Source organism: Vespa crabro, chromosome 1 (genome assembly GCF_910589235.1).
Source record: "Vespa crabro chromosome 1, iyVesCrab1.2, whole genome shotgun sequence".
Lineage (NCBI taxonomy): Eukaryota > Metazoa > Arthropoda > Insecta > Hymenoptera > Vespidae > Vespa > Vespa crabro.
Window position 1 is genome coordinate 21,846,115 of NC_060955.1, and position 27,887 is coordinate 21,874,001.

Sequence of the window (27,887 nt, forward strand, 5' to 3'; positions counted from 1 at the left end):
TTCTTTCTAAAAAGGATAAAGTCGTTTGTACAATAGAACAGTAAATCTCGCTCTTTTTCCATTTTTCTTTCATTAGTTTTTACCATAGAAAATTAACTCTTCCTCTTCGAAGAATATCTATTAAATCAGCATTGGCCAATTTTTCAAATCATTCAAGAAAATTGTCTCGTATATTTAAACTTTTATCTCTTTGTTGTTTCTCGACGAATATTTGGGATAAAAGTTTTCATTGGCAATTGAATAAATTATTAATCGATCATCAATTGTTCTTTCGAATTTTCAATGATAAGAACGATATGAATCATTCTTCTCTATCGTTCTTTGTAATTTCAAAATAATAAAAGATTCAAATCGTTCGATCCTTTTCCCTTTACACAATCAATGGTAAATAATGGATTTATTAACACGCTCGAACGAACTGATATTTATTATTATCATCGAATTCAAATAAATCATACACTCGAATAGATTTTCTTTTTGTAATAAATCCGAGAGAAATTAATATACCATAATATTTAAATTGACAAATATCATGATATACGATATATATATATTAAATAATATATATTATATGTAAATATTAAGGAAATAGTAATCAAAGAGATTTGTTTTCTTTAACGATGGCATTTTTCTTTTTTTTTTTTTTCTTTTTTTTTTTTTTTTTGAAGAAAAAGAAAAGGGAAAAAGGAAAAAGGGAGAAAGAAAAAGAGTGAAAGAGGAAGAGATATTTTTTTCATGAAAATTGTTGTCGTTGTCATACGACAGAAAGGAGTACGACAGCTACGTTGCTTAAAGCAACATATGAAAAGGTAACAGTGCGTCTGTGCAGTGGAAAAGTGGCGCGCGACCGACGGACAGCAAAGAGCTTTCTCGTAACTTGAAAGCTTCCAGTCAGTCAGCGACGAACCGTGTTCGACGATAATTCGCGTACGTCGTTGTCGAATTCGACTAAACTTAGGGACCGAGTTTTCCCTTGTTTTCTTTCCTTTCTCATTTCCCGATCTCTCTCTCTCTCTCTCTCTCTCACACACACACTCTCTCTGTCTGCCTTTCTCTCTCTCTCTCTCTCTCTCTCTCTCTTTCTCTCTCTCTTTCTCTCTCTCTCTTTCTATCTTTCTCTATCTCCAACTTTGTTTTTCTTTCTCAACAAATCTAAGCTGACCATAGAAAAGCTTCGGTAAAAAGAAAAAAATATAATTGGATTTTAATCATATCACTTTTATTTTCTAAACACTATTTTCTATTAATTTTTGTCTACATCAATGTACACATAAATATCCTATTATCTCTTGATCAAACTTTTTAAACTTAATACATTCTATAGATGAACAGTGAAAATTTTCATTTTCTTTCCCTTTGGAGAGAAATTTAATTATATGCTTTTTATTAAATTGATCCGTCAAATTATTTCTTCTTTTTTCTTTCTGTTTTTTCTTTTTTTTTTTTTTTTCTTTTTTTTTTTTTTGGTATACATAAACAGTGAAATCTTATTTTATTCCATAGGGACGAGGAGGGGGAGGGGGAGGGAGGGAAATGTAATTAAATTTTTTGGATGAAATTTATCTTTCAAATGGATCGTCCAATAATTAGGTTAAAAAAATTTTAACGGAATTACATATTCACATACATATGTGTGCGTTATTGTTAGATCGTCGAAATTTTTTTTAGACGTCGATTTAAATCACCAATTTGTAGATTTTGATCGGGGCTCGATCACGATTATGGAAAAATAAAAAGAAGAAAAAAAAGAAAAGAAAAAAGAAAAAAAAAAAGGAAAATATTGTTGATCGTAAAAGGATTTCTCAAGGTAGTTATCCATATTCCATCCTACATATAAAATCTTCGTAATCGATCATTACTTATCTGTTATCATTTACTTTAAGATTGGAAAAAAAAAAGGGTAACATAATATCACTACTCGTAATATATCTCGTTTGATTCTCGAACAATAAAGTTCTCCTTTTTTTCTCGTTAAAAAATCTATCTCAAGTCTCTCGATAGATAGATACTTATAATGATGCTGAAAATATGATCGAAAGTTTTGGAAATGGTTTCTGACGGGTGAAAAAACTTCGGAGACTTCACAGAGCTGGTTCATCGGAAAATCTTTAATAGAATTTTCTTATAGTTAATAGTGCTATTTTAAAAAGAAAATTATCAAAATACCGTTTTAAGAATTATCATAGAAAAATTTTCGAAGAAATCACGTAAGCAACCCTCTCTCTCTCTCTCTCTCTCTCTCTCTCTCTCTCTCTCTCTCTGTGTGTCTGTCTGTCTGTCTGTCTGTCTCTCTCTCTCTCTCTCTCTTTCTCTCTATTTCTATTTTTGTGGAATCTTAAGTACAAGCATTTCATATCAATCTTTTTCATATTCGATATTTTCTTCTTTGTGATTCATGAAAAAAATATATTTGAGAGGGGGAAAAAGAGATAATGAAAATAAGAAAGAAAAAGGAAGAAAAAGAAAAATGTACAAGTGTGCTTAAGAAATTCTATCCATTTCCGATATAATTTATCTTTTACTACAAGGCTACGAGTTATATTACTCGATTCAAAAGAAAGAATTCTAGTATTTATGGGAAGGAGGAGGGGAGGGGGGGTGGGTAAGGATGACGATGATAAAGAAGGAGAAAAAAAATATACGAGAGAAGACGTAATGGATCTTGTTAGTTCATTATGTACATATATCAGAAATTCAAGCCGCACTTTGATATTTACGAGAAGTTCACGCGAGTCAGATTGTAAATAAGATAAATAACAGGAGAAAAGTAGAAGAAAGGAAGAAGGAAATGAATAAAAAAAGAAAGAAATAAAAAGAACGAGGATGAAGAGAGAGAGAGAGAGAGAGAGAGAGAGAGAGAGAAAGAGAGAACAAGAGAAAGAAAGACCATCCTATTCCTTTCTCCTTTTTTTTATTTTTTTTTTTCACAGACTTTTCTCAAATGAACTTGTCGTTTTGCGAAAAAAAAAACAAAAAACAAAAAAAAAGAAAAAGAATCGTATGATGAACGCATTTTGTTTATAACAACGTAGTCTTCTCTTCTTAGTCATCGTGGTTGTATAAATTCTTGATTAGATAAAATATGCATAGAATAAAAATTGTTTCCTACTTTCTTGTTTTTTTTTTTTTTGTTTTGTTTTGTTTTGTTCTGTTGCCTTCTTTCTCTTCTTCTTTCTCCTTTTCTTTATTTTCATTTTTCTTCTTCTTTTTATACGAGCTCTTATTATTCTACTTGTTAAAAAGGGATACATACGAAATTCAAAGGGTCTCTGATGACTTACCCGTAGACAAATTCCTCTTATTAAGCAATAAATTTTCGTTTGAACAATTAGATTTTTTACAATATCAATGTATCATAATCGTTAAATTAAATATATCCATATACTTATTTAAAGATATATCGTAAATATTATTCGATTTGATTAGTTTTCTTTTTAAGAAAATAATTGAAGATATTAAATATTTAAAAATGTAATAAAGCGAATAATAATTCAAGTTTGTTCTTAATATATAATAATAATATTAAATGATTAATCAGCATGAAGATCTCGAATATGATAGGACGTATACGTGTCCCTTTCATATCTTATAAATTTTTAAACGTGTAGAGAAAATTTTCTTCCTTCATTTCAATTAACAAAGTTCGCGATAATTTATCCAACTTCCAAGCAACAATGATATTTACTTTTTAAGATCCTGATTCATTAAAAGTTCGAAAGTTGCCTCGAGGTAATTCGACGAGTTTGAAAAAAGGATGCCCAATCAAGCTCTTCAAAAAAAAAAGAAACAAAAAAAAGAACCAAAAAAAAAGAAAAAGAAAAACAAACAAAAAAATCGATTATCTTCCGTCGAAATGATTTTTTCAAAAGCATCTACGTACACATAACCTGCTAAATTTTATATCAATAACATTTCGATCGAACTGGATATAATTTGATTGGAAATGAGAGAGAGAGAGAGAGAGAGAGAGAAAAGAACAAAAAGAAAAAAGAAATAGGAGAGAAAAAAAGTAAAAATAAAAAGTCAAAGTCGAATCGGCAATTTCATTTTCGTGGAAATATTATTTCAGCTCGGAGATACTCGAACGTTTACTTTCGATAGGATTTTAATCGATTTTCACAGCTCGTTCTATAATATTATTTAAAAAAAAAAAAAAAAAGGAAAAGTAAACGACAAGTCATGGAAGAGAGGGGAGGGTAGGAGGAAAGAAAGAGAGAGAGAGAGAGAGAGAGAGAGAAAGAGGAAATGAATGAGTAAGAGAGTAAGAAGAGTGAGTGAGTGAGTGAGCGAGTGAGTGAGCGAGTAAGTGAGTGAGTGAGTGAGTGAGTGTGTGAGTAGGAGTAAGGAGAATTATCGATTGTATAACAAATTATTGCCATAACTAGTTTCAACCTATTAACGAGTAACGAACGATCATCGAGAAGATGCCTAAGGCAAATTATTAACAACGCACGATATCGCTTGAAATAGGGTTCACTTTAATGTCAGCACCATTTGGTTGTTCTGTTTACTCTTTAGCATAAAATTATTCGCAACTTATTCACCACGAATAAAAACCATTATTGAATATTACATTATCATTAATAACAATGATAACGACAATGATAATAAGAATAATAAAAGACATTGAATATTCAACATTTTACATATCTTTATAATCCTTGAATTAATTCACACGCGAGAAATTTTTTCTTTCTTTTTTTTTTTTTCTTTTTTTTTTTTTTTTTCTCAAAAAAATATAGAAATTTTGGATGAATTAAAGTGTGAGATTAAAAATTCAAATTACGTGCTCGTTGCTACGAAAGAGACGAATAATATAGCCAAAGAGATAGAGATAGATAGATATAGAGAGAGAAAGAGAGAAAGAGAGAGAGAGATAGAGAGAGATAGAAAGAGAGAGAGAGGGAGAGATAGAGAGAGAGAGAGAGAGAGAGAGAGAGAGAGAGAATAAAAAATATCGTTTTATCGAAGGAACAATCGACTTCATTAATCCAGTGGTATAATTCGAACAAGTTACTTAAGAGGAAAGAAATAAGAAGAAAGTGGAAAGAAAAAAAAAAAAAAAGAAAGAGAAAAAAAGGAAGAAAAAGAAAGAAAAGTAATAGAATGCTTTATTAAAATATATTACAAGGAAGATGATGAAAAGGACAACATATTAAGAACGTGTGAACTCGCGTTCAATTTTTTGCGGTATAAAAAAGAAGAAGAAAAAGTTGGAAGTATCAAGGCGTCACAAGTTTTACAGATCGTTTCGTCAGTATCTATTTCAAGTTTAGAACAACCGTGCTCTATAAGAGGAGCTCTTTGTGAAACATGTGACGAAGCTACTTCGCACAATTTGTTCTTGGAAATAGAAATAATATAAAAACGTACAAAGAATAGATAACATTTCGTTCAGGTAAGACAATATGACTTCACTCATATCCTTCAATTAATTTCTTTTCCTTTCCTCTTCTGTTTCTTTTTTTTTTTTTTTTTTTATTCTTTTTTCCATTTTTTTCATTTTTTTCATTTTTTTTTCTTTTTTTTTTTATATTAAATGCTTCTACCTAATTAACAAGCTGTATCAGGTTACGATTAGGTTAATCCGAATTAAAGGCTATTGCGTATTAAAGTGGAACTCCATGGAAAAAGATGACATTTTCTTTCTCCTAATTGGAAAATTTTCCTTCTCGATAATAAAGGACAGTTTTCTCATCGATCTAAATTAATCTGATCTAATATTGAGTACTTGGGCAAATTAAATTTTACACATGTCTGTATCATATATAATATATTTATGACAGACATCTTTTTATTATTGTTATTTAGATTATTAAAATTTTCTTTTTCCTTTTTTTTTTTTTTTTCTTTTTTTTTTATATATATATATATAAATTTATAACGACATAATGAAATAATTAATATATGTCCACGTATTTTGTATTCAATTTTTGTGTATTTTGTGTATTCAAAACGTTATTCCTTTATAATCAATTTAATTATTCAGAGTTTTAATAATTTTAGAAATGTAATAAATTCGTTATTATTCATACGGAAGTACTAAAGGAATTTAAAATTTATAATCCAAAATTAATATAATGCTTGAAATTTTCTTCTCATAATAATAAAATAATAATTATCTCTTCTTCGAAACTTTTTTATTCCTTACATGCATAACTAAACGAAGAAGAATTTTCAAAGCTGAAGTAAACGTTGACGTTGATACATTTTTTTCGCTTTGTCTTGTTATAATTAATTTGTACGATAAGCTTTAACGATCATGTAATTATTACCATTTTGAGAGCAACATAAGCTTAAAACGATAAATCTCAAAGTAATTAAAAGTATTCAATTTAAAAGCTTTTCGAACGTTTCCATGTATTACTTAACGATAAACATTCGTCGATCGTTTTTACATAAGTATATTTTTTCAAAAAAAAAAAGAAATTATGAATAAAAATAAAAATAATATAAAATAATATCATTCAATATAATTCGTCATTCATAAATGAATCGTATGTTTTTCTCAAATCTTAAAAAAATATTTACTATAAGCATTATCATTTCACTATGAATTTATTTTATTTTTAATGGTCATACTAATTTAATAAGAATAATAATTAATAAATTCAATCCTATAAAATACTGATTGAATCGAATAATATCAATACGTCATTACGATTAAAATAAATGTTTAATTAAACTTTTCAATGGGTAATCAATTAATTATAGTACTCCTGTTAATCGTAGATACTCGAACATTCATTCACAATAAATCTTGATCAGTGTCCTTTACGTTTTATCTTTTCAAAGGAAGTCCTTAAGTTCGAAGTAATCGAATTTCACTTTGCAGTGGGTGTTGATTGAACGATCGTAAACGTTCCATGCATCTTGATACAAATATCTGTTGAATAAATTATTGATAATATCTTTTAACAAATATCTAATTAATAGATTTATTTAAAATTATTTTTCAAGATAAATTTCAAAGATTTTAGGGATTTACAAAATATTCGAATTATTTTATAACTTTTAAAATTCAAAACAAAATTCATAATTGAAAGATCTATGTATTACAAATGGATCATAGTCACTCAATATCTTTTTAAAATTTATCGAAATTAATTAATTATAATTAATCGATTACGAGTAATTATTAAGAATTGTTTATATATATATATATATATATATATATATATATATATATATATATATATATATATATATAAGTACGAGTCATCTTGTAAAAATTTTAATTATATAATTAATCAAATACGAATGAAACTTATTTATCATCCTAGTAAATCGCGTTACTTTTCAAAAAAATTTATTCGAATGATCTAAAATTTGTAACCTTAATAATTCCCTGAACTTTCATTTTCAAGCAATATTGAATAAATTAAATGATATAGAAAATATAGAAATAATAAGAAAATATTATAAACGGTACATGCATAACAATGCAAAAACTTTCTAAAATATAAAACAAAATTAATTAATTATTAATAAAATGAGTAGAGATAATTAAGAAAACTATTCATTTAAAGTCACATCATATATAAACTTGTGCAATTAATCAAATACGACTGAAATATGACAATAGCTTTCCGCAATTATTCAAATCAATTTTAAATTCTAAATTTCTACGAAATCCCATGACTAACTCCCATGCTTGATAGAATATTAGATCTTTTATCAAATCTCTTTCTGTCAGATATAATACGTATCAAACGTATCGTACGTTTCTAGCGTACAATACTTGATGAAATTAAAAATAGAGTACCATTTTATATATCTGATTATAAGGATATAAATGAAATTCGTTTGTGGAATTTCGTGGTTCGTTATTGAATGAGTTAACGTGCTAAATACAATTTTAATATTTACGACCGATATAAATGACTTTGGATTATAATAATTATTAACAATAAACCGTTCTAACGAGTACTTGACGGGAATCATTCTTGAACATTACCGCATAACAAAACACTGTTCTCTAATTTATATCGATTTAAATATAACAATATAGAAATATTTATTGATAAAACGATATCGATCTGATCATGTACGGAATATGTTCTGCTTCTTCTTTTTTTTTTTTTTTCAATTTTTTTTTTTTTTTACTTTTCTTTCCATTTCTCTTTTTATTTCGTTTATTCCTTGAAATTGATTGCATTCTCTATCAATTTCATTATCTACACTCTCTCGTTTATAATATGGTAATGATTGATCGATCATAAATTGTAAATTTTATACAAGGATGCGCAGCTATGCATAGACTTTGCAGATAGGTTAACGATATCAAATGCCACCCATTAAAGCGTCAATTAATCCCGATGAGTTATGATTACATGTCATGTTATGGAAAAAGAGAGAGAGAGAGAGAGAAAGAGAGAGAGAGAGAGAGAGAGAGAGAGAGAGAGAGAGAGAAGAAGAATGAGGAAACAAGATAAAACGAAGAAAAAAAAAATTGTGTTACAGTACAGCGAACAAACCACTGTCACTCACGAACATACGACACATTCGCCGAGGTGGAAAAGACGAATAAGATGAAAAAGTCATTGGATGTGTGATAAAACACGCGATAAACGAAAGTATGTGTTTGTATGTAACTATGTATGTATGTGTGTATGCGTGTGTGTGTGTATACGTACGTGCGTGCGTGCATGTGTGTATGTGTGTGTGTGTGTGTGTGTGTGTGTGTGTGTGAGAGAGAGAGGGAGAAAGAAAGAGGGAGAAAAAGAAGTAGTAAAAGCAAATACCCACTCAGACATCCTGCATCGTACTCGTCACGAAAAAGAAACGTCTTAGATCTTATTACGCTGCCTTTAACCTTGATCCTGATTGATAAAAAATAATCATTAATATTTTTTTCATATTTGAAAACTTAAAGAACAAATTTTTAAACGTATATCCTTATATAAATTAATTACAACAGTCAAAGATATTTATTAAAGACTTTGAAATATGTAAAATTAAATTATGGCCATAATAAATTTAAAAAAAAATATATCTAAATGTATATATATATATATATATATGAGTACTAGTAAAAGAGAAATATATATATATATATATATATATATATATGCGTACAACAAAGACAGTATTTTACGGATTATAGAACCAAGTGGGCATGCAAAATTGAGCCAGTTAATTTTCTGACAAATGTCCCTTCATCGTTCTTTTGAACACGATCATTATGTAAAACATAGAATGTATAATCAATGTTTACTTCTCTCTCTTTGTCTCTCTCTCTCTCTCTCTCTCTCTCTCTCTTTCTTCCTCTCTTTCTTTCTCTCTATCTTTTTCCAGAGATAAATAATTTTCTAGTAGATATATATGTATATATATATATATATATATATATATATATATATATATATACATATATACAAGAAAGCGTTGTTCCATTTCTGTTTTGCGAAAAGTATCCTAATGGCGTCGTAGAGTATATGAAAAACGAAGAAAGGAATAAAGATTAATGACATTAATTTATTTCGACAAAGCTACAGGATAGGTCGATATTTCTTTGATCAATTAAATAGGAACACGCCTTTTGTTTTTCTGACTTTCGTATTTACGTGAACGTCCAATGATGTTTTATACACGTAGTCGAGGTTCCATCAAGAGTACATTGTCTCTGAGAGCTCTTTAAGAAGCTTTGTCATTTCAATATCCAGAAATAAAGCAAGTCAGACTATCTCTCTCTCTCGATCGAAACCTCGAAAGTTTTCTTTTAGGGGGAAAAAAAAAAAGAGAGAGAGAGAGAGAAAAGAAAAAAAAATAAAAATAAAAGTAAAAGAAATTTGTTCTTCCCTTTACCATACTATTGGTTTTAACTTTTTAACTTTTATTTACATCGTTCTTTTTAAATGTGTCACAAACGTACGTAACATTCGATCAAAACAATACAATAAAAAAGAAAAAAAAAAAGAAAAAAACACGTCGTGACCACCGTCGATATTGAAAATAGAAAAAAACATATAAAGAGAGAGAGAGAGAGAGAGAGAGAGAGAGAGAGAGAGAGAGGGTGGGAGAAAGAGAAAGAAAGTGTAGATTTAAAAAAAAAAACTGGCAAAATTGGCAAAATATCGAAAAGTCATGGCCATTTCGTAGTCGATAAATCCAAGAGACAGTATGGAAATGAACGAAAGATCTTTACGAGCATGATGATCAAAAAGGAGATAGCTTATTTACTAGTACCGTTTGCGAGATATTAGAATTACGAACGAATTTTAGCGATTGAAAACTTTCCTTCCGACGTTTGTTCGACAATGACCGATGGATTTCCGTCCCATGAAGAATCGTTTTCCATTATTTTCTCTCTCTCTCTCTCTCTCTCCCTCTCTCTCCCTCTCTCTCTCTCTCTCTCTCTCTCTCTCTCTCTCTCTCTCTCGTATTAGATCAAACGTTTTAAAACGATTACGACAAAGATCATTACGATAAAGTGTGAAATAAATTGAAAGAAAGATTCATGTACGCACTGAGTCATTTTAGCGGATATATTATTATTTATTATCCTTACGAGAATATTTAGTATTCGGTTGAATTAGATTTAAAAATAAACAAATTTCTTAAAAATATCGTTATTGTCAAGAATTTGTTTTCCCGTGACATTCATAACGAATTTCGATAAAAGCTTTTAGAAATATACGATCTTTCAAACGTTCATAATATTTCATTTAATAAATAACAATGCATTCTAAAATCTCCACTTGAAAGTGAAACTTATATGCATTTATGTATGTCCGTTTATACGCATCTCTCAAAATCAGATATAAAATATTATAGTAAATATTATATACTTTAGTTACCGATAATTGAATCACGAACAAAATTTAAACTCTAACGATTATATTAAATGACATTACAATTTACATATTAACGACAGTTTGAAAACTTTTCGAAAGCCACCGATGGAAAATACTTTATAACTTTTGAACAAGTAATATGCATCGAAATAATAATACCGTGCAAAATACAAGATAAATCGAAAATTCGTCACATTTATACATCTACTCTCTTTTTTCTTTCTTTCTTTCTTTCTTTCTTTCATTCGTTCTTTTCTCTTTTCTCCCGATTTTTTACTTCATGTTTTAACTTCAACTAACAATAAACAAATATCGCGCGGATAAAATAGCGCGGATTCACTTCGAGCTAAATCTTCTTCTTCTTTTTTTTTTTTTTCGATCGTTTAAAGAAGTTTTTTTTGAAGATCTTTCAACGCTAGAATTTTATTCGTTTCATTCGACTAATAACATCCCGTGGAATAATGAGAATTTAATAGTTCTCTTATTCGTATTCTAAGGATGGGATCAAGCTATTTAACATAAATCTACTTTGTTATTTTTACATAGAGTATAAGAAGAACAGATAGAATCGTGGTAATATTTTTAGGAGAATGAAAAAATGGGAGAAACTTTATTCGATAGAAATTATTTAATATCATCCAATAATGCATATACCATTATAGTCATAATAAAAACGCAAAGAAAATGTAACTGTTTGTTTTAAAATATACGAAGAATTTACAAGTAAGAAAATAAATTTCTATTATAAGCGATACGATATTTAAATTAATATATTATCGAATGTTGAAATTCTGATTCGTAATTAATTCAATACCAATATAATATTATTAATTGGAATGATAATTACATGAATCTATACAATTGTCATCTTTATTAATACCTAATTGACATTCTATTAATAATCAAATAATAATAAATTTATGTTCAACTATGAAGGTCAGATTTTCTGTAGACCTAAAGAATACGAATAAAATAAAAAAAAAAAAAAAAAAAAAAAAATGCCTCAGTCAAAAATGAAATCGGCTAAATTAACCTTTGACATATTCGATTTAATCGATCAACACAATGTCCACGAAAATAACTTTATTATAATTATTTGTATTTTCAATAAGATCTATATTCACAATTAAATGTTCGATTTACACATTTCAGTTTAATCTACGTTCTGTTTGTTTGGTCACAGTGGTTTTAACATCATTCTATGTAATTTAAATTTATACATTCATACGTCTCTGTTCAATCTCATTTCAGTTGGCGATCCATCGGGTTTGCTTTGTGTTAGAGATTGTCCAAAATCATTTTGAAATGACATATGTTTTTGAAATGACCGAATGAATTCTGATAACTTCCAATCTTTTCTACATTGTTCCAAAGATACTACAAAATGACAAGTGACGAAAAATTCATCGAATTGATTCGTCAAAATATAATGCTTTATGATTTATCAAATAAAAAATCTATCGAGTGCATTCAATTTTGTTTAGAAATATTATATATATATATATATATCAAATGAATACTTTGACTTTCTAAAGTTTATGATATATTTCGTTTCGTCATCCATAAGTTCTTTATATTATAATATGACAAATTTTTCTTCGATCTTTCATTTCTTTCAAGTTTTATGAACGTATAACTTTTTGTTTATATTATTTGCAAATATCTTCGTCCAAGAAAAATACAATCATACGCCACTCCTCTAATGTAAATTTATCCATTTTTCTTTTCTTTTCTTATATTTTTTTTTTTTGCTGTTTTTTCTTTTTCCTTTATTTTCAACTTCACCATTAAAAGATAATAGTAAACAGGCGTACGCGATATAACTGATTTATGATTTATGTCTGATAATATATTGAATTAATATCTGTGAATATAAATGATCGAAACTGAACTGTGTTAAAAGTGACGGAACGTTTAAACATTAAACTTATTGTGAAAGTGAATTGAAATATGTGAATTGGCTTTAATTGTAGACATTCGATTAACATTCTTTCCTTTTTCTTTTCTTTTTCTTTTTCTATTTTTCTTTTTCTTTTTCTTTTCCTTTTTCTTTTTCTTTCTCTTAACTTTCTCACCTTTGCAATCTAATTTCCGAAAAATGTCAACCTGACAAAATCAAGTAAGTAAAAATATAAGAAGTTCGTTAATAAATGTGGTTTTACCTTCAAGAAAGGAAATAAAAATCGATAACGGTCTGTCACTGATTTGAGCTCGTTCAATTTTCTTTGGATGTCTTATCAGACATCGGGTGAACGCGATTGTTCTGTTGAAAATCACATAGATGATAATGTGATTCTGACACATTGAAGAGATTCCTATTTAATTTGATTTGTATATACGATTATATGATTCTATGTAATAACTCTTTGAATTCAAATTATTTTCCTAGTTTTTTCTCGATCAACTTTGATTTGATTTCATGCACACACACACACACACACACACCATATATATATATATATAAATATATATATATTCTTCGGAAGCATTTTTTTTAATAAAATAACTTTCTACTGAATGTTTTATTAATGAAACGAAATGTCAACAGTTAATCTCATGGTACAAGAGATACAAAAAAAAAAAAAAAAGAAAAGAAAGTTCGAAGAAAAAAATAAAATGAATTATTATATAAAAAGAATAAAGTACGTGAACTTTTTTATCAATTTAATTGGTTATTTTTTAGAATTACATAAATTAATATTTTTCGGATTCAATGTGGTTACTTAAAGAAGGAAAAAAAAGAAACTTCATAGAGCCAAAATTAATTGCAAGAATACATAAAGTAAATCTCTTTGCTCGGCAATTTCATGCGATAAAGAATTTTCCAACAAAGCTTGAACAACGCGTCATTCATTCGACGTGTCATTTAATTCTCATTTAAAAATTATAATTAATTATATCAACGTATTTCAAAATTCGATTTAAGAGAATTGGAAATTCGATTAAACAAGAACAATAATTGACGTTGTTCAATTTAAATATTTTTTACTTGTAACAATACGATCAAACTATTAGGATATAATAATAATGAAAAACAACAAATGAATCAATATAAACCGAAAATAATTATTAATCAAAAATTGTTAAATGTTTAACGATCACATAAATTCTATTTGCATAAAATTTTTTCTTATTACCGAATATAAATAATTTTTAAAAGTATAACATCTCTGTTTATATGACCTTTTTTCATCCTTGGGGATAATAAAATACGACATCAAAGTTTAGCCATCCATTTCTAAAGCACCTGAATACATACGTATATAAAATAAATGAGAATTCAAATATACAAAGAGAGAATATAGAGATTATAACTTATATAGATATATATATACATATTTTTTTTTGTTATGTCTGTTAAAATCAATTTAATATTAAATTGATAATACGCAAATACATTTTTAATAATTATTTTTAATAATTATTATTATTATACATCGAATATTTCTCTTTTCATTATTAATAAAATATATAATATCAAATAAATCCTTTGCTTAATAATATTTTATATTATCTTTACATTCGCAAATTTAATATTTTCGAATGGAATACGAGTTAAAAAAAACTGATAGATATTCTTTATTCTTATATTATAGAAAAATTTTTTAAAAATAAAATATAAATATATAATTGTATGATATTTTGCATATCAAATTACAATATTCAATATTAATTATCATAGAAATTTTTATCAAATAAAAAATATAACAAAATGTTTTACAATCTATATAATATCGTAGGAATTCTCGTATAATTTTTATTCGATATAAAATGATACAATTGATAATTAATCATTTCTCATTAATCATTTTCGTGCTTATTTATATTTATAGATCACAATGGCAAACAGAATATGCTTAACATTATGAAGAATAACGAAAGCTTGGAGAATTATTTGTTGAGTATCATAGAGGATAGTGAATATCTCAACATAACTCGGAATAATTCAAACTCGAAGCATTCAATAATGTGTGACGAGTTCGTCAGCAAGGAGAATGTTATCTCATCGATCTGGTTCCAAGCAACTGTCTACTTTCTTTATAGTATGATTTTCGTTGTAGCTGTAATAGGAAATGGATTGGTCTGTTACGTCGTTCAGAGTAGTCCAAGAATGCAAACAGTTACTAACTACTTTATCGTTAATCTGGCAATCAGTGATATCTTGATAGCAGTTTTATGTGTCCCTACAACATTCGTCAGTGTATTAATACTTCAATATTGGTCATTTGGTCCAACACTCTGTCCAATCGTCAATTATTCACAGGCAAGTATTGTATATATCTTTTTTTATTTTATTATTTATAATATTCTTAATGATCGATAAGAATTCATTGTGATAAGAAAAATATATAGACAAATTTAACAACGTTTAAAACATTAAGACAAACTTTTATTTATACGTTCTATACAACGAAGGTCAACGATGACACAGGCATTCAATTTTATAAACTACATTTAAAAATGTTTTTAATATTTCTTATTGTGACATTTAAAATATTATAAATGTACTTTCACGTAAAAGTTCAATTTAAAATTACAAAAATAAACAATGAACTTTTCTTTATACTTTATATCGGAAAAGTTATATGGAAGATAGTTTTTTAAACAATCAACGCATTAACGATATATTTTATTGAATAAAATTATTCCGAAAATATATACGTTATATTCGTAAACTCTGTGTTATTTATAACATTGGATATTAAACAAAGAAGTAAATATTTTATTTCATAATGATTTGAATGAATGGTAAAATTTTGTTCGGTCGAACAAAATAAAAGGATATCGAATATTGAATAAAGAATAATATAGATTATTGATTTTTGTTTAATCTATAACAGGCGGTTTCCGTGCTAGTAAGCGCATACACTTTGGTAGCAATCAGCATAGATCGTTACATAGCCATAATGTGGCCATTGAAGCCACGCATGAGTAAAAAACAAGCGACACTTTTGATACTGGGTGTCTGGTTACTCGCATTGATAATCTCTTTCCCGATTGCTTTGGTATCGGAACTTCTTCAGCCTCCATCGGATCAGTACGTGAAATGCAATAAGTTCATCTGCCAAGAGAATTGGCAATCGGAAAAGCACAGGTAAAAATAAATTTTCGTATATGATGGAATTTAAGTCCATTCAGTGTTAAAGTATTCATCGATACACAATGCTTTTTATGAGCCATTTATTTTTTACGATAAGTCATGCCAAACAATCGTTCATATCTATATTTATTGCAAAACATTTTCTTTGAATTTAATTTGAAATTTATTGGAAAATTATAACGCTAAAGTTTCGAATGAAATTATCATATTTCGATACATCATTTCAATGATTTATTATAAATATTAAAAATGAAAAATTATATATTGCATATATTTAAATTTACCATCTTATATATTTTTTAATTATATATTTTATATTTAAAATTTTTTTACTCAATAATTTTATTTAATAATTATAATATTCACATTTATTGTTATTATTTCTTCTTTTTTTATATTTTCTAATCGTTATTTTATTTAAATTTAATTGCAATATTAAATATATAATTTCATATTCCTGAATTTAAGAATACTCAAAGCATGATACAGTGTATATAAAGTATACAATCTTTTATTTTCTCTATTTATGGCTTAAATCCGTTCTCTTATCATGTTTTCTTTTGTTATCTTTTCTTAAGAAAATTCCGGAAATACATTAGATAACAAAGAATATACATATATATATATATATATATATTAATGTTTTTATGACGTATAAATTCTATCAATAGTGGATACCAAAGATAAATAACTATATTTATTAAAAAAAATTGGCAAAATAAAAGAGAATTTATGAGAAAAAAAATTCTGACAAAATAAACATTTGTCAAGTGCAAAATGTAACAATAGTTTATTCTTACTACTTTTATTTTTATTTCTACGTACAAAAATAACAATATCATTGCACGAACAATTTTTCGAAATCCATATATGGATTCTTGAAAAACAATTTTTTAAAACGTGTTAAAATGTCAAAGATAATAATGATTGATATATATATATATAATACATAAACATGGTTTCCTTTTACAGAAACTATTATACGATCGCCCTATTGGTCCTACAGTATCTGATACCAATGATGGTACTTTTATTCACTTACACTAGCATCGCCATAATTGTATGGGGTAAAAGACCACCAGGGGAGGCCGAAAATACAAGAGATCAAAGAATGGCACGTTCAAAAAGAAAGGTATTTTTGTTTTTAAATTTTGTTTTAAAAAATTACTTCTCCGTTAAACAAATCGATAAAGATGTGAAAATCGTTGATAGATATTTACGAGAAATGTCAAACTCGAGTAAGGAAAAATAAAACCTTTGCTCGATAAAATGCTTTAATAAGCCTTACACCTCGTATCAGATTATCGTTTGTTATTTATCGTGAAATAGGATCGTTTAATATAGAGAAGAATACGAGGATGAAGCACAAACTGTCATGTAAAGACGAACGTTTGAATTGGAGGAGGGGTGTAATATGATAGATGGTCTCTCTTATGGTTGACGATAAAGTATAGGACAGTTTTTTAATTAAGTTCGATCGAATCGTTTCAATTAATCACCATAGTCGTTGATCCGAGAATGAAAGCGAGTACTCTGTAACTTATATTCAATTTAGAACGTTAAAACTTTTTTGTTCTTTTTTAATGATTTAAAAATGATTCATTTTAGAATGATAAACGAGCAAGAAATGAGTTTCACGTAAAAGTAATAATGAAAACAAAAAAGGTTAATGGGAAGCGAGGGAGGGAGGGGGGATGGGTGGGAATGAAAAAAGGAAAGATTATTCTCTCAATCGTAAACAATGAAATTTCCATTCATTAGAGATTTTTATTAAAAAATATAGCAATTCGGTATTTCTACTTTTTATATTATAATTGATGTGTCCTTATATGCTTAGATGTGTCCTTATATATATGTGTGTGTGTGTGTGTATGTATAGTAATGCTAAAGAGTCGAATAAGAATCTTTAGTAGCTTGATTTTTAATTAAATTCATACACCCTTCAAGTGCTTTTAATCCAAATAGATCGTCTGTATTAATCGTAAGATAAAATGTTCCTTTACTGAAACGGAAAAGAGAGAAACGATGTAATAAAGATTTCTCGTGAAACAATATCTATATATGACGATATAACTAATTGCAATTCGTTTTAAAGGTAAATTAAATGTAAAATATATAAAGCATATTATTATATAATTGCTAATAGTAATCGTTGGATAAAAAAAAAAAAAAAAAATAAAAGAAAGAAGATTGAAGTAATATCCGAACACAATTTTTGTCTTTCCAGATAATAATTGAAACTTTTTGTAATCTCAACAAAGTTACTAATTCTTTTTACTAACGCGTTAGTTGAAGTTGCAAAGCCCATTGGAACTTTAAGGTTTTCGTTACACTTCCCAGCGAGAAATTCACGATATAAAGAACATTTTACCGCCATGAAAGAATTCTCATTGATTAATGATTCGGCATAATATTTCCATGATCGATGGTGACTGCAAAAATCTAGAAAAAAAGAAAAAAAAAAAGAAAAACAGAAAAATAAACAGAAATGGTTCTCTCGACGAGATATTTAATTTTTTTTATTATCATCAACGTTTCTTGATACTTTTTAACAATTACGAATAGTGACCTTCGACACTTAAGAAAGGTGAACCTAACGAACATCCTGGCTGTAAACGATGTCCACCATTCGGAAAGAAATCCACAATTCCCGTAGTTCTAGATATCCCATAAAATCCATAATCCGTGTGAATAATATCGACGAATTGTGCATCTGTCGAAGAAAGATGAGACTCGAGAAAATTGAATATAGGACCTGCAGGATCCAATCCTACAAAATAATAATTAATAATTCTTCGTTATTAATAAATCCTAAAAAAGAGTAGGTATAGCTGTAACAATTAAAATATATCCAAGAAGATTGATATATTTCAATGTATCTAATTAGAGAATTTCATTAATAAGAGATGAACAATTTAAGTGAAGTGAAATTTTGACTTTCGGGTTTTGGATTTCTCTCGTTAAGAAAATATCGTGTAAAATGTTCAACTGATGTCGTACTTAAGTATCATTTGTTTCTCTTTACAAAAAAAAAAAAAAAAAAAAAAATTAGATTTCGAAGGAATATAGGAAGAAAAGTAAAAAATGACGAAAAAGAAAAAAAAATATATATATATTTAATACACACCTGTGATTCTCGGTATCTTGAAACTTGTCGATTTCCCAATATGTCCGGCTATTTGGCTACCCAAAGAGTGACTAACAATATGAAGCTTTTCTGAATTTAGTCCAGCCAAAACCATCTTGTTCAAAGCTAAAGCTAAAGCATATCCCACAAATTTAGCGGCCAAAACCACTTCTACATACTGCAATTTACTGATGTTTCTATAGTCGACAATTAGGATGTTATGGTCTTTACGTTGTAAATATGCTATAATCAAAATTTTGTTTTTTCATTAATAAAGCAAACTGCTAATTCATATTTTGTTTAAACTAAAGAAATTAATATTATACAAAGGTAAGGAAGAACAGAACTCTGCAATCCGACAAAGATAAACTCAAAGTAGTTTCGTGTTTGATAGACAAACAAAACTTGAAATATAATGACTGTAGATGTCGAGACATATGAAATTTTATCGTCGTCTTTAAAGAATCAAAATTGTATCGAAGTCTCTAGCAAATGAGAGAAATAATTTCAAAAGACAACTTGTAACAATATCTTGAATATAATAATAAAGATTTCTTAAATATTTAAATGAACGGAAGAGATAAACGGAAGAAGTCATTCTTATACTTTTCTTAAGAAAAGCTCACGATTTTTTATTTATTTATTTATTTATTTATTTTTTTTTTTTATCTTTTCAAAAATTTACCGCATACTACCGTAGTTACGCTCTCTTTCTCAACGTCCTCCATAAACCCATGGATGTAGAATACTGTTGGTTTATTTTTGTCCATTCTCGAAACGAGAAACGAAGCATTATTCAATTTCTCGTCGACATAATCCTCAAGCGTGTTACTGAAATAAGAATTTCAAAAGTTTTTTTCATTAATACCAATACGACGCGTATATATTATATGTATTTGTTATAAATTAATTACTCGTAATAGCGTAGAAATATAGAATCAAGCTCCCAGTTCCTTGTTCTTACATCTGTAAATGAAAATCAAAATATGTTAGTGTACAAGTTAAACACTTGTATAGAATTCGTTTTTAAGCAATTACATTTCTTTGTTTGTAATACATTACTTTTTTTTTTAAATCGTAAATATTTTCTTTTTTTTTTTCGACATCTACGGGAGAAAACTTTTTTTTCTTCGCGTACAAACATTAACTTGTAAAATGTTATATAACTTTCAAAAATAATATTGCCATATATTTAATTCACACACATGCGCATAAACACATATACGCATGTAAAATGATTTAAAAAAAACTTACAAGATAAAAACGAGCTTATTAAAATGACAATAGGAACATAACGAGAGACGTTAATCATAATGATGTATATTTTTGGGGGTGTGTTGATGAAAAAACCTATCAAGACTACGCCCCAATTCTTTGATCAGTCATATATAATAGTGATAGCGTAATGTTATCCGTATATATACCGGATATTAAATTTAGGCAAATGTCACGTCACCATTTTTAAAAGTCATTATATGCCCATTTATAATATCTCAGCAAAGAGAGGGAACATTATATAAATGATCTATTTACATAATAGCAGCTAATTTAAAAGCTAATTAAAAGAGAATTTACAAGGTATCATAAATATAAAAAAAAATATTTAGACCTTGAGCCAAAACTTAAAGACCTCGAGAAAAATTTTTCGATAAACATATTTTTCTTTCGGATCAGTGAACCAATGGTGTCCCATATAATAATCTTCATATACTCAAATATTACGTCTAATGAATAATAATTGGTCTCATTAAATTGTTGCGTACGATAAAAAGTCAACAAAAGAAATAGCAAAAACATTTATGCTGACATCATCGAAGGTGCATGACATATAATTGTATACGTGTTATCAATACTTTATTATATGTATATATCTGCATGAAAGTAAAAGCCCAAAATTATCAGCCGCCTCGTCTTTTAGTTTAACAAAGAAAGAAAAAAAAAAAAAAAGAAAAGAAAATAAGAAGACGGAGAGAAGAACGAACGTGTGCTTTGCATAATAATCGATTAATTTGCCTCTCAAAATCATTTCCAATCCTTTTTCTTTTACCAAAAAGATTGTCAAAGAAGATTTTGAAAATTGGAAAATTTATATATATAAATATATATATGTGTGTGTGTGTGTGTGTGTGTGTGTGTGTGTAAATACGAAAAATATTTTTTTTTCTTTTTTCAAGATTATGTTCTCCTTATTCAATCGATTTTATGCCTCAACTTGTAGGAACATAAACTCGAAGGCTACCATTAAAGCCGATGGAAGGAAAAGATATATTATTTTTCTTAAAAAAGAAAGAATAATAATCAAACTCGTTGTTATAATTAATAGCCAAATGTGATTGTTAAATTTCGATGAGTTATAAAATTGAAAAAAGAAAAAAAGAAAGAAAAGGAAAGGAAGATAAAACAAAATAAGGAAAAATGCAGAAAAATCATTTTTCCCTTGATTTTGTTTCTATAATTAATTTATAAAATATAATTAATTAATATTTAATCGTTTTATTGATATTTAAAAATCTTTATCATTCTTTCATCATTTACTCGTTTCATAATTTAGTCAATCGATCGATCGAGAGAACAAATTTATAATATTTATAAGTATATAATTAATCGAACTAAATCGATAAATTCCCTTGTTAATCTTGTATAATAGATACGAGAAAATGTAGTTTCCAATATTCCGTTAGAAATGATAGATCTCTTCGAGGTTACGAGCATACAAATAAATGTTAGACAATGGAAAAGATACCATAGTAAACCGTGATATCTTCCCTAAATTTGTGAATATATAATAATTATCACGTCGAGAACAAATACATACACGTTAATTAAAGCATCTTATTAAATTTTAACGACATGCAAAGGATCGATATTCAAAGAGAACTTTATTATCTATCTATCTATCTATCTATACATATATATATATATATATATATTTATATAAATATATATAAATAAATATAAACACATATACATATGTGTGTATAAAAGAAATAGGACATAATCCCAATCAAATAATAGAGAAATACCGAAGAAACATTTTCGTCGATCGAGTTTCGTATATGTGTGTGAAAGAACTTTTGTGACGAAAAGAAACCTTGTCATGCCATATGATTCCTTGTCATTCTCTTATTCTTTAAACGAAAATCGATTACTATAACATCAAAGAGAAAGAGAGAAAAAGAGAGAGAGAGAGAGAGAGAGAGAGAGAGAGAGAATATTGTTTCCATAGTCTACGAGTTTTTATTCATTCATAAAAATAGACGAAATGAGAAAAATGAATATAAAGATAAAAAAAGAACGAGAGAAACAGAGAGAGAGAGAGAGAGAGAGAGAAACGGTGATCTCGTAAAATACAATTTTACAAATTTCATTATACTTCAAACGATCACAACAATAGTATATCACAACAATAACAATGTTACGATTCCTGAACGAAAAAACATTACTATCCTTTTATTTATTTTTTTGTTTCTATTTTCTTTTCCTTTTTTTTTTTTTTTTTTTTTTTTTGAGAAATCCTTTCCGAAAGAAAGAACAACGTGTTGTTTCTTTATTCGCTTTTCTTTTCAAGATTTTTTGGTCCATGATTCGTGATAAAAGAAAATAATTCCAAAGGTTCTTGTACCTTCTTAAATTACGAAAGTAATGACACCCTCATGAATAAGAAATATAAATTAGACCTTGTCTCGATGTAATCTTTCTTTGAAATAAACTAATGCTCCTCGTTCCCCAAGGATTTCCTTACAAAAAGAATATTTTCCAAAGAAGAAAGTTTTACACTAAGCTTAAAGAGAAACAATGTAACAATTGTCTAATGCGATTTAAAAAAGAAACGTTGCGTTTATTTTATCTCGAGGAATAAATTCCTTTAACAAAAACAACAACAACACCAACAACAACAACAACAAAAACAATAATAATAATAATAATAATAATAATAATAACATCAACAATAACTATAATAACAACAACATACATTCATGATAAACTACAATCTACGAATCGAATTTAAGTGAAAAAAAATAAAAAGGGAAGAAAATAACATCGAGATTACTTCGATCAAGTGATAAAGCACGGCTTTGTTGAGAATCGTTGGCAAACTATGTTGTCAGCCATTGAGATCCTTCGTAGGTCCTTTATCAATCGCAGTTTCCATTCGTTTTCTTGCTATCCCCGATCACTTCTCATTTTCCTGCTTCCTCGAGACGTAGAGCAATATCGAGCCAGGAGTAATCGAAATTCTTCTTTTTTTGTTCACTCCCTTTCACTTCTTCTTTTTATTTTATATCGTCTTCATATCGAATCATTTTCCAAGATTTTGTATTTCTCGATATCATTAATTTATGAAAGATAAAATGTACATGTTATGTTAATGTTAATAATTACATTAGACAATAATTTGTTAATAGGAATAACTCGAATGAAAGGACGAACATAGAATTTCGTTCTATCGAATATTACGAAATTAAAAATAATTTTCTTGATAATTTTGTAAACGTCATCAAACGATTTGATTTTTAGGTCAACAAGTATATTGGAAAGATTAAAACGATAGAGAGAGGGAGAGAGAGAGAGAGAAAAAAAAATTAAATGTAAAGATTTTTAATTATAAGAATAAATGCATTTTTTTTCATATTATAAGGAAATTTAATTAATATTGTTTAATATATAAGAGAAAGAGAGAGAGAGAGAGAGAGAGAGAGAGAAATAACGATAATGAATTATCATGTCTCTCTTTTTACTTTATCGAGAAATGAGATTGGTCGAGGACAAGCAGTCGAATGGGTGAAAGGTCGTTCAATGGAAAACGAGATTGGAAAAACCAACCTTTGTAGTATTTTGCTCGTTTTTCTTTTATTACCCTTCTCTTTGTTTTGTGTCACTCTCTTTTTTATCTTTTTTGTTGTACTTTTTAATTTATTTTCTTTCTTTATTAAAATCATTTTCGTCATGTGTAAAAAGAAAAAGGAACACAAATATTCACGATATTTCGTTACAAAGAAAAGAATAAAAAGAAATTATAATTATCGATACTTCCTCAGTTAATAACAAAGATCAATAAAGTTTACTAATAAATGTAATAGTCCGTTTAAGTGGATTAATCTTTGGAGGATGTTATAAGTCGAATGGAAGAGTTAATTCCGGTTTCAAGTATTCTTCCTTTATGATGAATAAATAAAGAAAAGTAATTTTCATTGATATAATATTATCAAACGTGAAATATCTAAGAATTGGATTTTACATTTCGCTTTATATCAAAAGCAACAATAAATATTTCAAGAGAAATGTACTCTCTCTCTCTCTCTCTCTCTCTCTCTCTCTCTCTCTATCTCTCGAAAGAATCGAGCTTCTTCGTTTCTTCTTTTTATTTTCTTTTTATTTTACTTTTATCTCCTTTTTTTTTTTATTTTTATTATCACATAAACACGTACGTTATCGCGCAATATATCCTTCTTTTTCTTTCACACTCATAAACACTGACAGAAATTCGCTTTCTCCATTCCACATGGAACACGCGAACTTTCTACGTGTATTACGTTTGATATTACGTGAACGACGAAGTCAAAGGAAAAGCATTCTCATGGGATTTTCCATGAATTTACGAGAATTTCTGGAGATGATGGGCAATAAGGAAAGTACCGTATATATTAGAATATAATAAATATTCACAATGAAATTATCTCGCAAAACGACAAATATTTTATGAAAAAGAAATTAATCGAAGTTAAATCAAATGGGAAAATTAAAAATTTTCATATTTTTAAAGTGTCCTTATTTTTTCAAAATAAATTGGGAAATTTAATGACTATTTATTTCGATGGTAAAATAGAAAAAAAAGAAAAAAAAAATATATATATATATATGTATAGAGAGAGAGAGAGAGAGATGAATATGTACAGGGTAACTTATTTTAAAAAACATGATCAAATATCTCCGATTTTATTGATTTTAAAAACAAATGTTCGAAATAAAAGTTGCTTCGTTGACGAAAAAATATAATAAATTTTGAAGAAAAAATATAATATTTATTGCAATTATTTCTTAAGGAATCCTGTTTTCATAAGATTCATAACAATCTTTCTAAATAAATATCGATATCTTAAGCCTAACAAAAGTTGTCGAGAATAACAATACGAATCCAATGTGTATTTTACAGTATAATTACTTTTTCATCTATATTTCATCTAATTATAACGCAAATCATCTGGAATTAGTATAATCTTTTTTAATCTTTATTTTAAAATGGAAGACTCTTATATTTATGTAAATTAAAAGCAGATCAATACAAAAATGGAATGTACGATAGGATAAAACTAATCATTAGTTATCACTTTACAATAATTGTCTACGATTTAACTTGCTCCACGAAATTAAAAAGACAAAGACCAATTCTAATTCGATCACTTCTAATCATCCAAAACTGACTCTTTCAAATCGCCGATCTCATTCTATGAATCCTTTGAAACTATATTCCATTTGAATTATTTCATCAATTTGATAATCCTTTCAATTAAAACTCGACTATCTAATCGCTTTAATTCTAATCGTTGAACCTTTTTACGATCGAATTTAAGATTTCTAAGGACTATTATTTGTCGTTAAAAAAAAAAAAAAGAAAAAAAAAATTAACTTTTAAATCTAAAAAAAAAAAAAGAATTATTAAAATCATTTTCTGAAAGACAAAGTATCCAACTTTTGTTACTCTGTTACAGATGGTGAAAATGATGATTACCGTTGTATTGGTCTTCACCATGTGCTGGTTACCCTTCAACATTTTCTACGTAAGTGAATCAAAAGCATTCTAATTGAAAATTCGACAAGTCGAAGTGAAAAATCGATCGTGTCACGAAATTTTATTAGTAAAGCTTTCAGTGACAATTTTCTACGATCTCATTCTCATCATAAAAAAAAAAAGAGAGGGAGAGAAAGAGAAAGAGAAAGAGAGAGAGAGAGAGAGAGAGAGAGAGAGAGAAGGAAAAAAATGATATTGTTTCAAGGTAGCCATAATTGGATTATAAAAACGCTCTTGTTATCGTTGATCATTATTTGAAACAAATATCATATTTTTGTTTTCAATTCTTTTGTTACGAAGATAGACGATCAAATGGACTGTATATTTATGAATCATCATTGAAAATCTTTTTTTTCTTTTTTTTTTTTGTTTTTTTTTTTTTTCTTTATAGTATTATCGTACAAATATTTTCGTATCTTCGCATCAAAACATTATAATATTTTATTGACTCTTTTCAGCTACACTTAGATCTTAATCTTATGGGAATGATAATTATTAAAGTTGTTTTTATATTTTTTTTTTTTTTATTTCAAAATCGTTAAAAAACGAAACTTTATATACGTAAAAGTTATGCGTCTTAATGCATTTTATCGTTTTAAATGTATATTTCTAGTTTAAAATGTTTCGTTGTTACAACTAATCGTATAAAAAGAAAAAAAAAAAAAAAAGAAAAATTGTAAAAGTACAAAAGTTTCGACTTTTTTGTTTTTACGTTTCTTCTTTTTTTTCCCCGTCTCTCCAAAGTCATTACAAATATCGAAAAATTTAATAATTAAAACTGATAATAATAAAATTCAAATTTCTAGAGAAAAAAGTTCTAATTACTCGATTAACATCTCTCTGTCAGATAGTATTACATTTCGATGAGAGACTAAATAACTGGTCGGGTCTTCCATACATATGGGCAACCCTTCATTGGCTTTCAATGTCACATTCCTGTTACAATCCAGTAATCTATTGTTGGATGAATGTCAGATTTCGTGCAGGCTTTATCATTGCATTTGGACGTTTACCATGCTTGCATAGATTCATACATAATCGAGGAAGACATACGTATAATACCAGTACGGTGGGCATGCCCATGACAGGTAAGAAAAATTAGAAAAAAAAAAAAAAAGAACAAAATAATTAAAAGATCAAAAGGAAAGCACGATTCGAAATATTTTTTTTTTTTTATTTATTTATTTATTTAATTACTTTTTATTTATTTTTTATTTATTTTTTATTTATTTATTTACTTTCAGATCTCGAAGGATCCAGTCATTTTGTTTTACAGCGAAAAAACACGAGCACGACTTATGTCAGTGTCAGACATAAAACTAATGAAAATCATGGAGCACCTGCAAGAAGTGCCAGCTTCCGGAACAACGAATCATTGCGAACTAATATCCAACAGTCTCAACAATCACAATTAGAGGAAGAGATATAAAGAAGAAGAAGAAATAATAGAAGAAGAAAAAATAAGAAAGAAAAAACAGATAAAAGAGAAATTTCTTTCGAAGTTTCAATGTTTTATTTAGGGAAATATTAATTTGTATAATCGTAATAATCGAGTTACTCGATCACATTTTCTTATTTTGATTTTTACTTTCACCAATTAAGGAAATATCTTTTTTCTTGTATATTCTATAAAAGAAAAAAAAAAAAAAAAAAGAAAAAAGGAAAAAAAAAAAGAAAAGAGAAAAAAATGTAAAAAATTAATATTATCTTTGAACGCACGTCCTTTCTTTTCCCTTCTCTATTAAAATATCATGAAAAAAAAAAATTCCATTTCACTTTATGATACGTTAATAAATTGAAAAAATAGAGCAATCACTTCAAGTGTTAAACTCTTACGTATTGAGTTCCTTTTTATATGTACTTACGTATATTTTTCTAATTTTATGTTTCGAACAAACTGAGCTAACAATACTCGTATAAATTCTCATTTTAGGAAATTTCGTTTTTCACGCTTTGTATTAAAGTTTTCGAACCATGTATTACGATATAGATATAAAATAATATAAAAAAAAAAAAAAAAAGAAAAAAAGAAAAAAAAAAGAAAATGAAACAAATCATAACAAATGCGACCAA

At 27.4% G+C, this 27,887-nt stretch overlaps 2 protein-coding genes across 10 annotated transcripts; one reads left to right on the forward strand and one right to left on the reverse strand.

Annotated features, from left to right (window-relative positions):
• The first annotated feature begins 865 nt into the window (after positions 1 to 865).
• Positions 866 to 27,351, forward strand: LOC124425906 (RYamide receptor). Of its 8 annotated transcripts, XM_046966967.1 has the most exons (9): positions 910 to 1,177; positions 1,696 to 1,807; positions 4,972 to 5,398; positions 14,630 to 15,060; positions 15,638 to 15,891; positions 16,870 to 17,029; positions 25,735 to 25,803; positions 26,662 to 26,902; positions 27,059 to 27,351. In XM_046966967.1, exons 4-9 carry the CDS (start codon positions 14,650 to 14,652, stop codon positions 27,241 to 27,243), a joined length of 1,320 nt encoding a protein of 439 aa, XP_046822923.1. In that variant the 5' UTR covers positions 910 to 1,177; positions 1,696 to 1,807; positions 4,972 to 5,398; positions 14,630 to 14,649; the 3' UTR covers positions 27,244 to 27,351. The 8 variants fall into 8 exon arrangements, with proteins under 8 accessions (XP_046822932.1, XP_046822923.1, XP_046822914.1 ...); XM_046966976.1 differs by lacking the exon at positions 1,696 to 1,807 and having other exon boundaries at positions 866 to 927; XM_046966958.1 differs by lacking the exon at positions 1,696 to 1,807.
• Positions 17,653 to 23,643, reverse strand: LOC124425934 (pancreatic triacylglycerol lipase-like). 2 transcript variants are annotated; one of them, XM_046967044.1, is made up of 7 exons: positions 23,076 to 23,643; positions 19,939 to 19,990; positions 19,710 to 19,855; positions 19,025 to 19,267; positions 18,467 to 18,667; positions 18,180 to 18,339; positions 17,653 to 17,899 (listed from the first exon to the last, which is right to left on the reverse strand). In XM_046967044.1, the coding sequence occupies exons 3-7, from the start codon at positions 19,792 to 19,794 to the stop codon at positions 17,782 to 17,784; spliced, it is 807 nt and encodes a 268-aa protein (XP_046823000.1). In that variant the 5' UTR covers positions 19,795 to 19,855; positions 19,939 to 19,990; positions 23,076 to 23,643; the 3' UTR covers positions 17,653 to 17,781. The 2 variants fall into 2 exon arrangements, with proteins under 2 accessions (XP_046823000.1, XP_046822990.1); XM_046967034.1 differs by lacking the exon at positions 23,076 to 23,643 and adding an exon at positions 20,279 to 21,040.
• Positions 27,352 to 27,887: the final 536 nt, after the last annotated feature.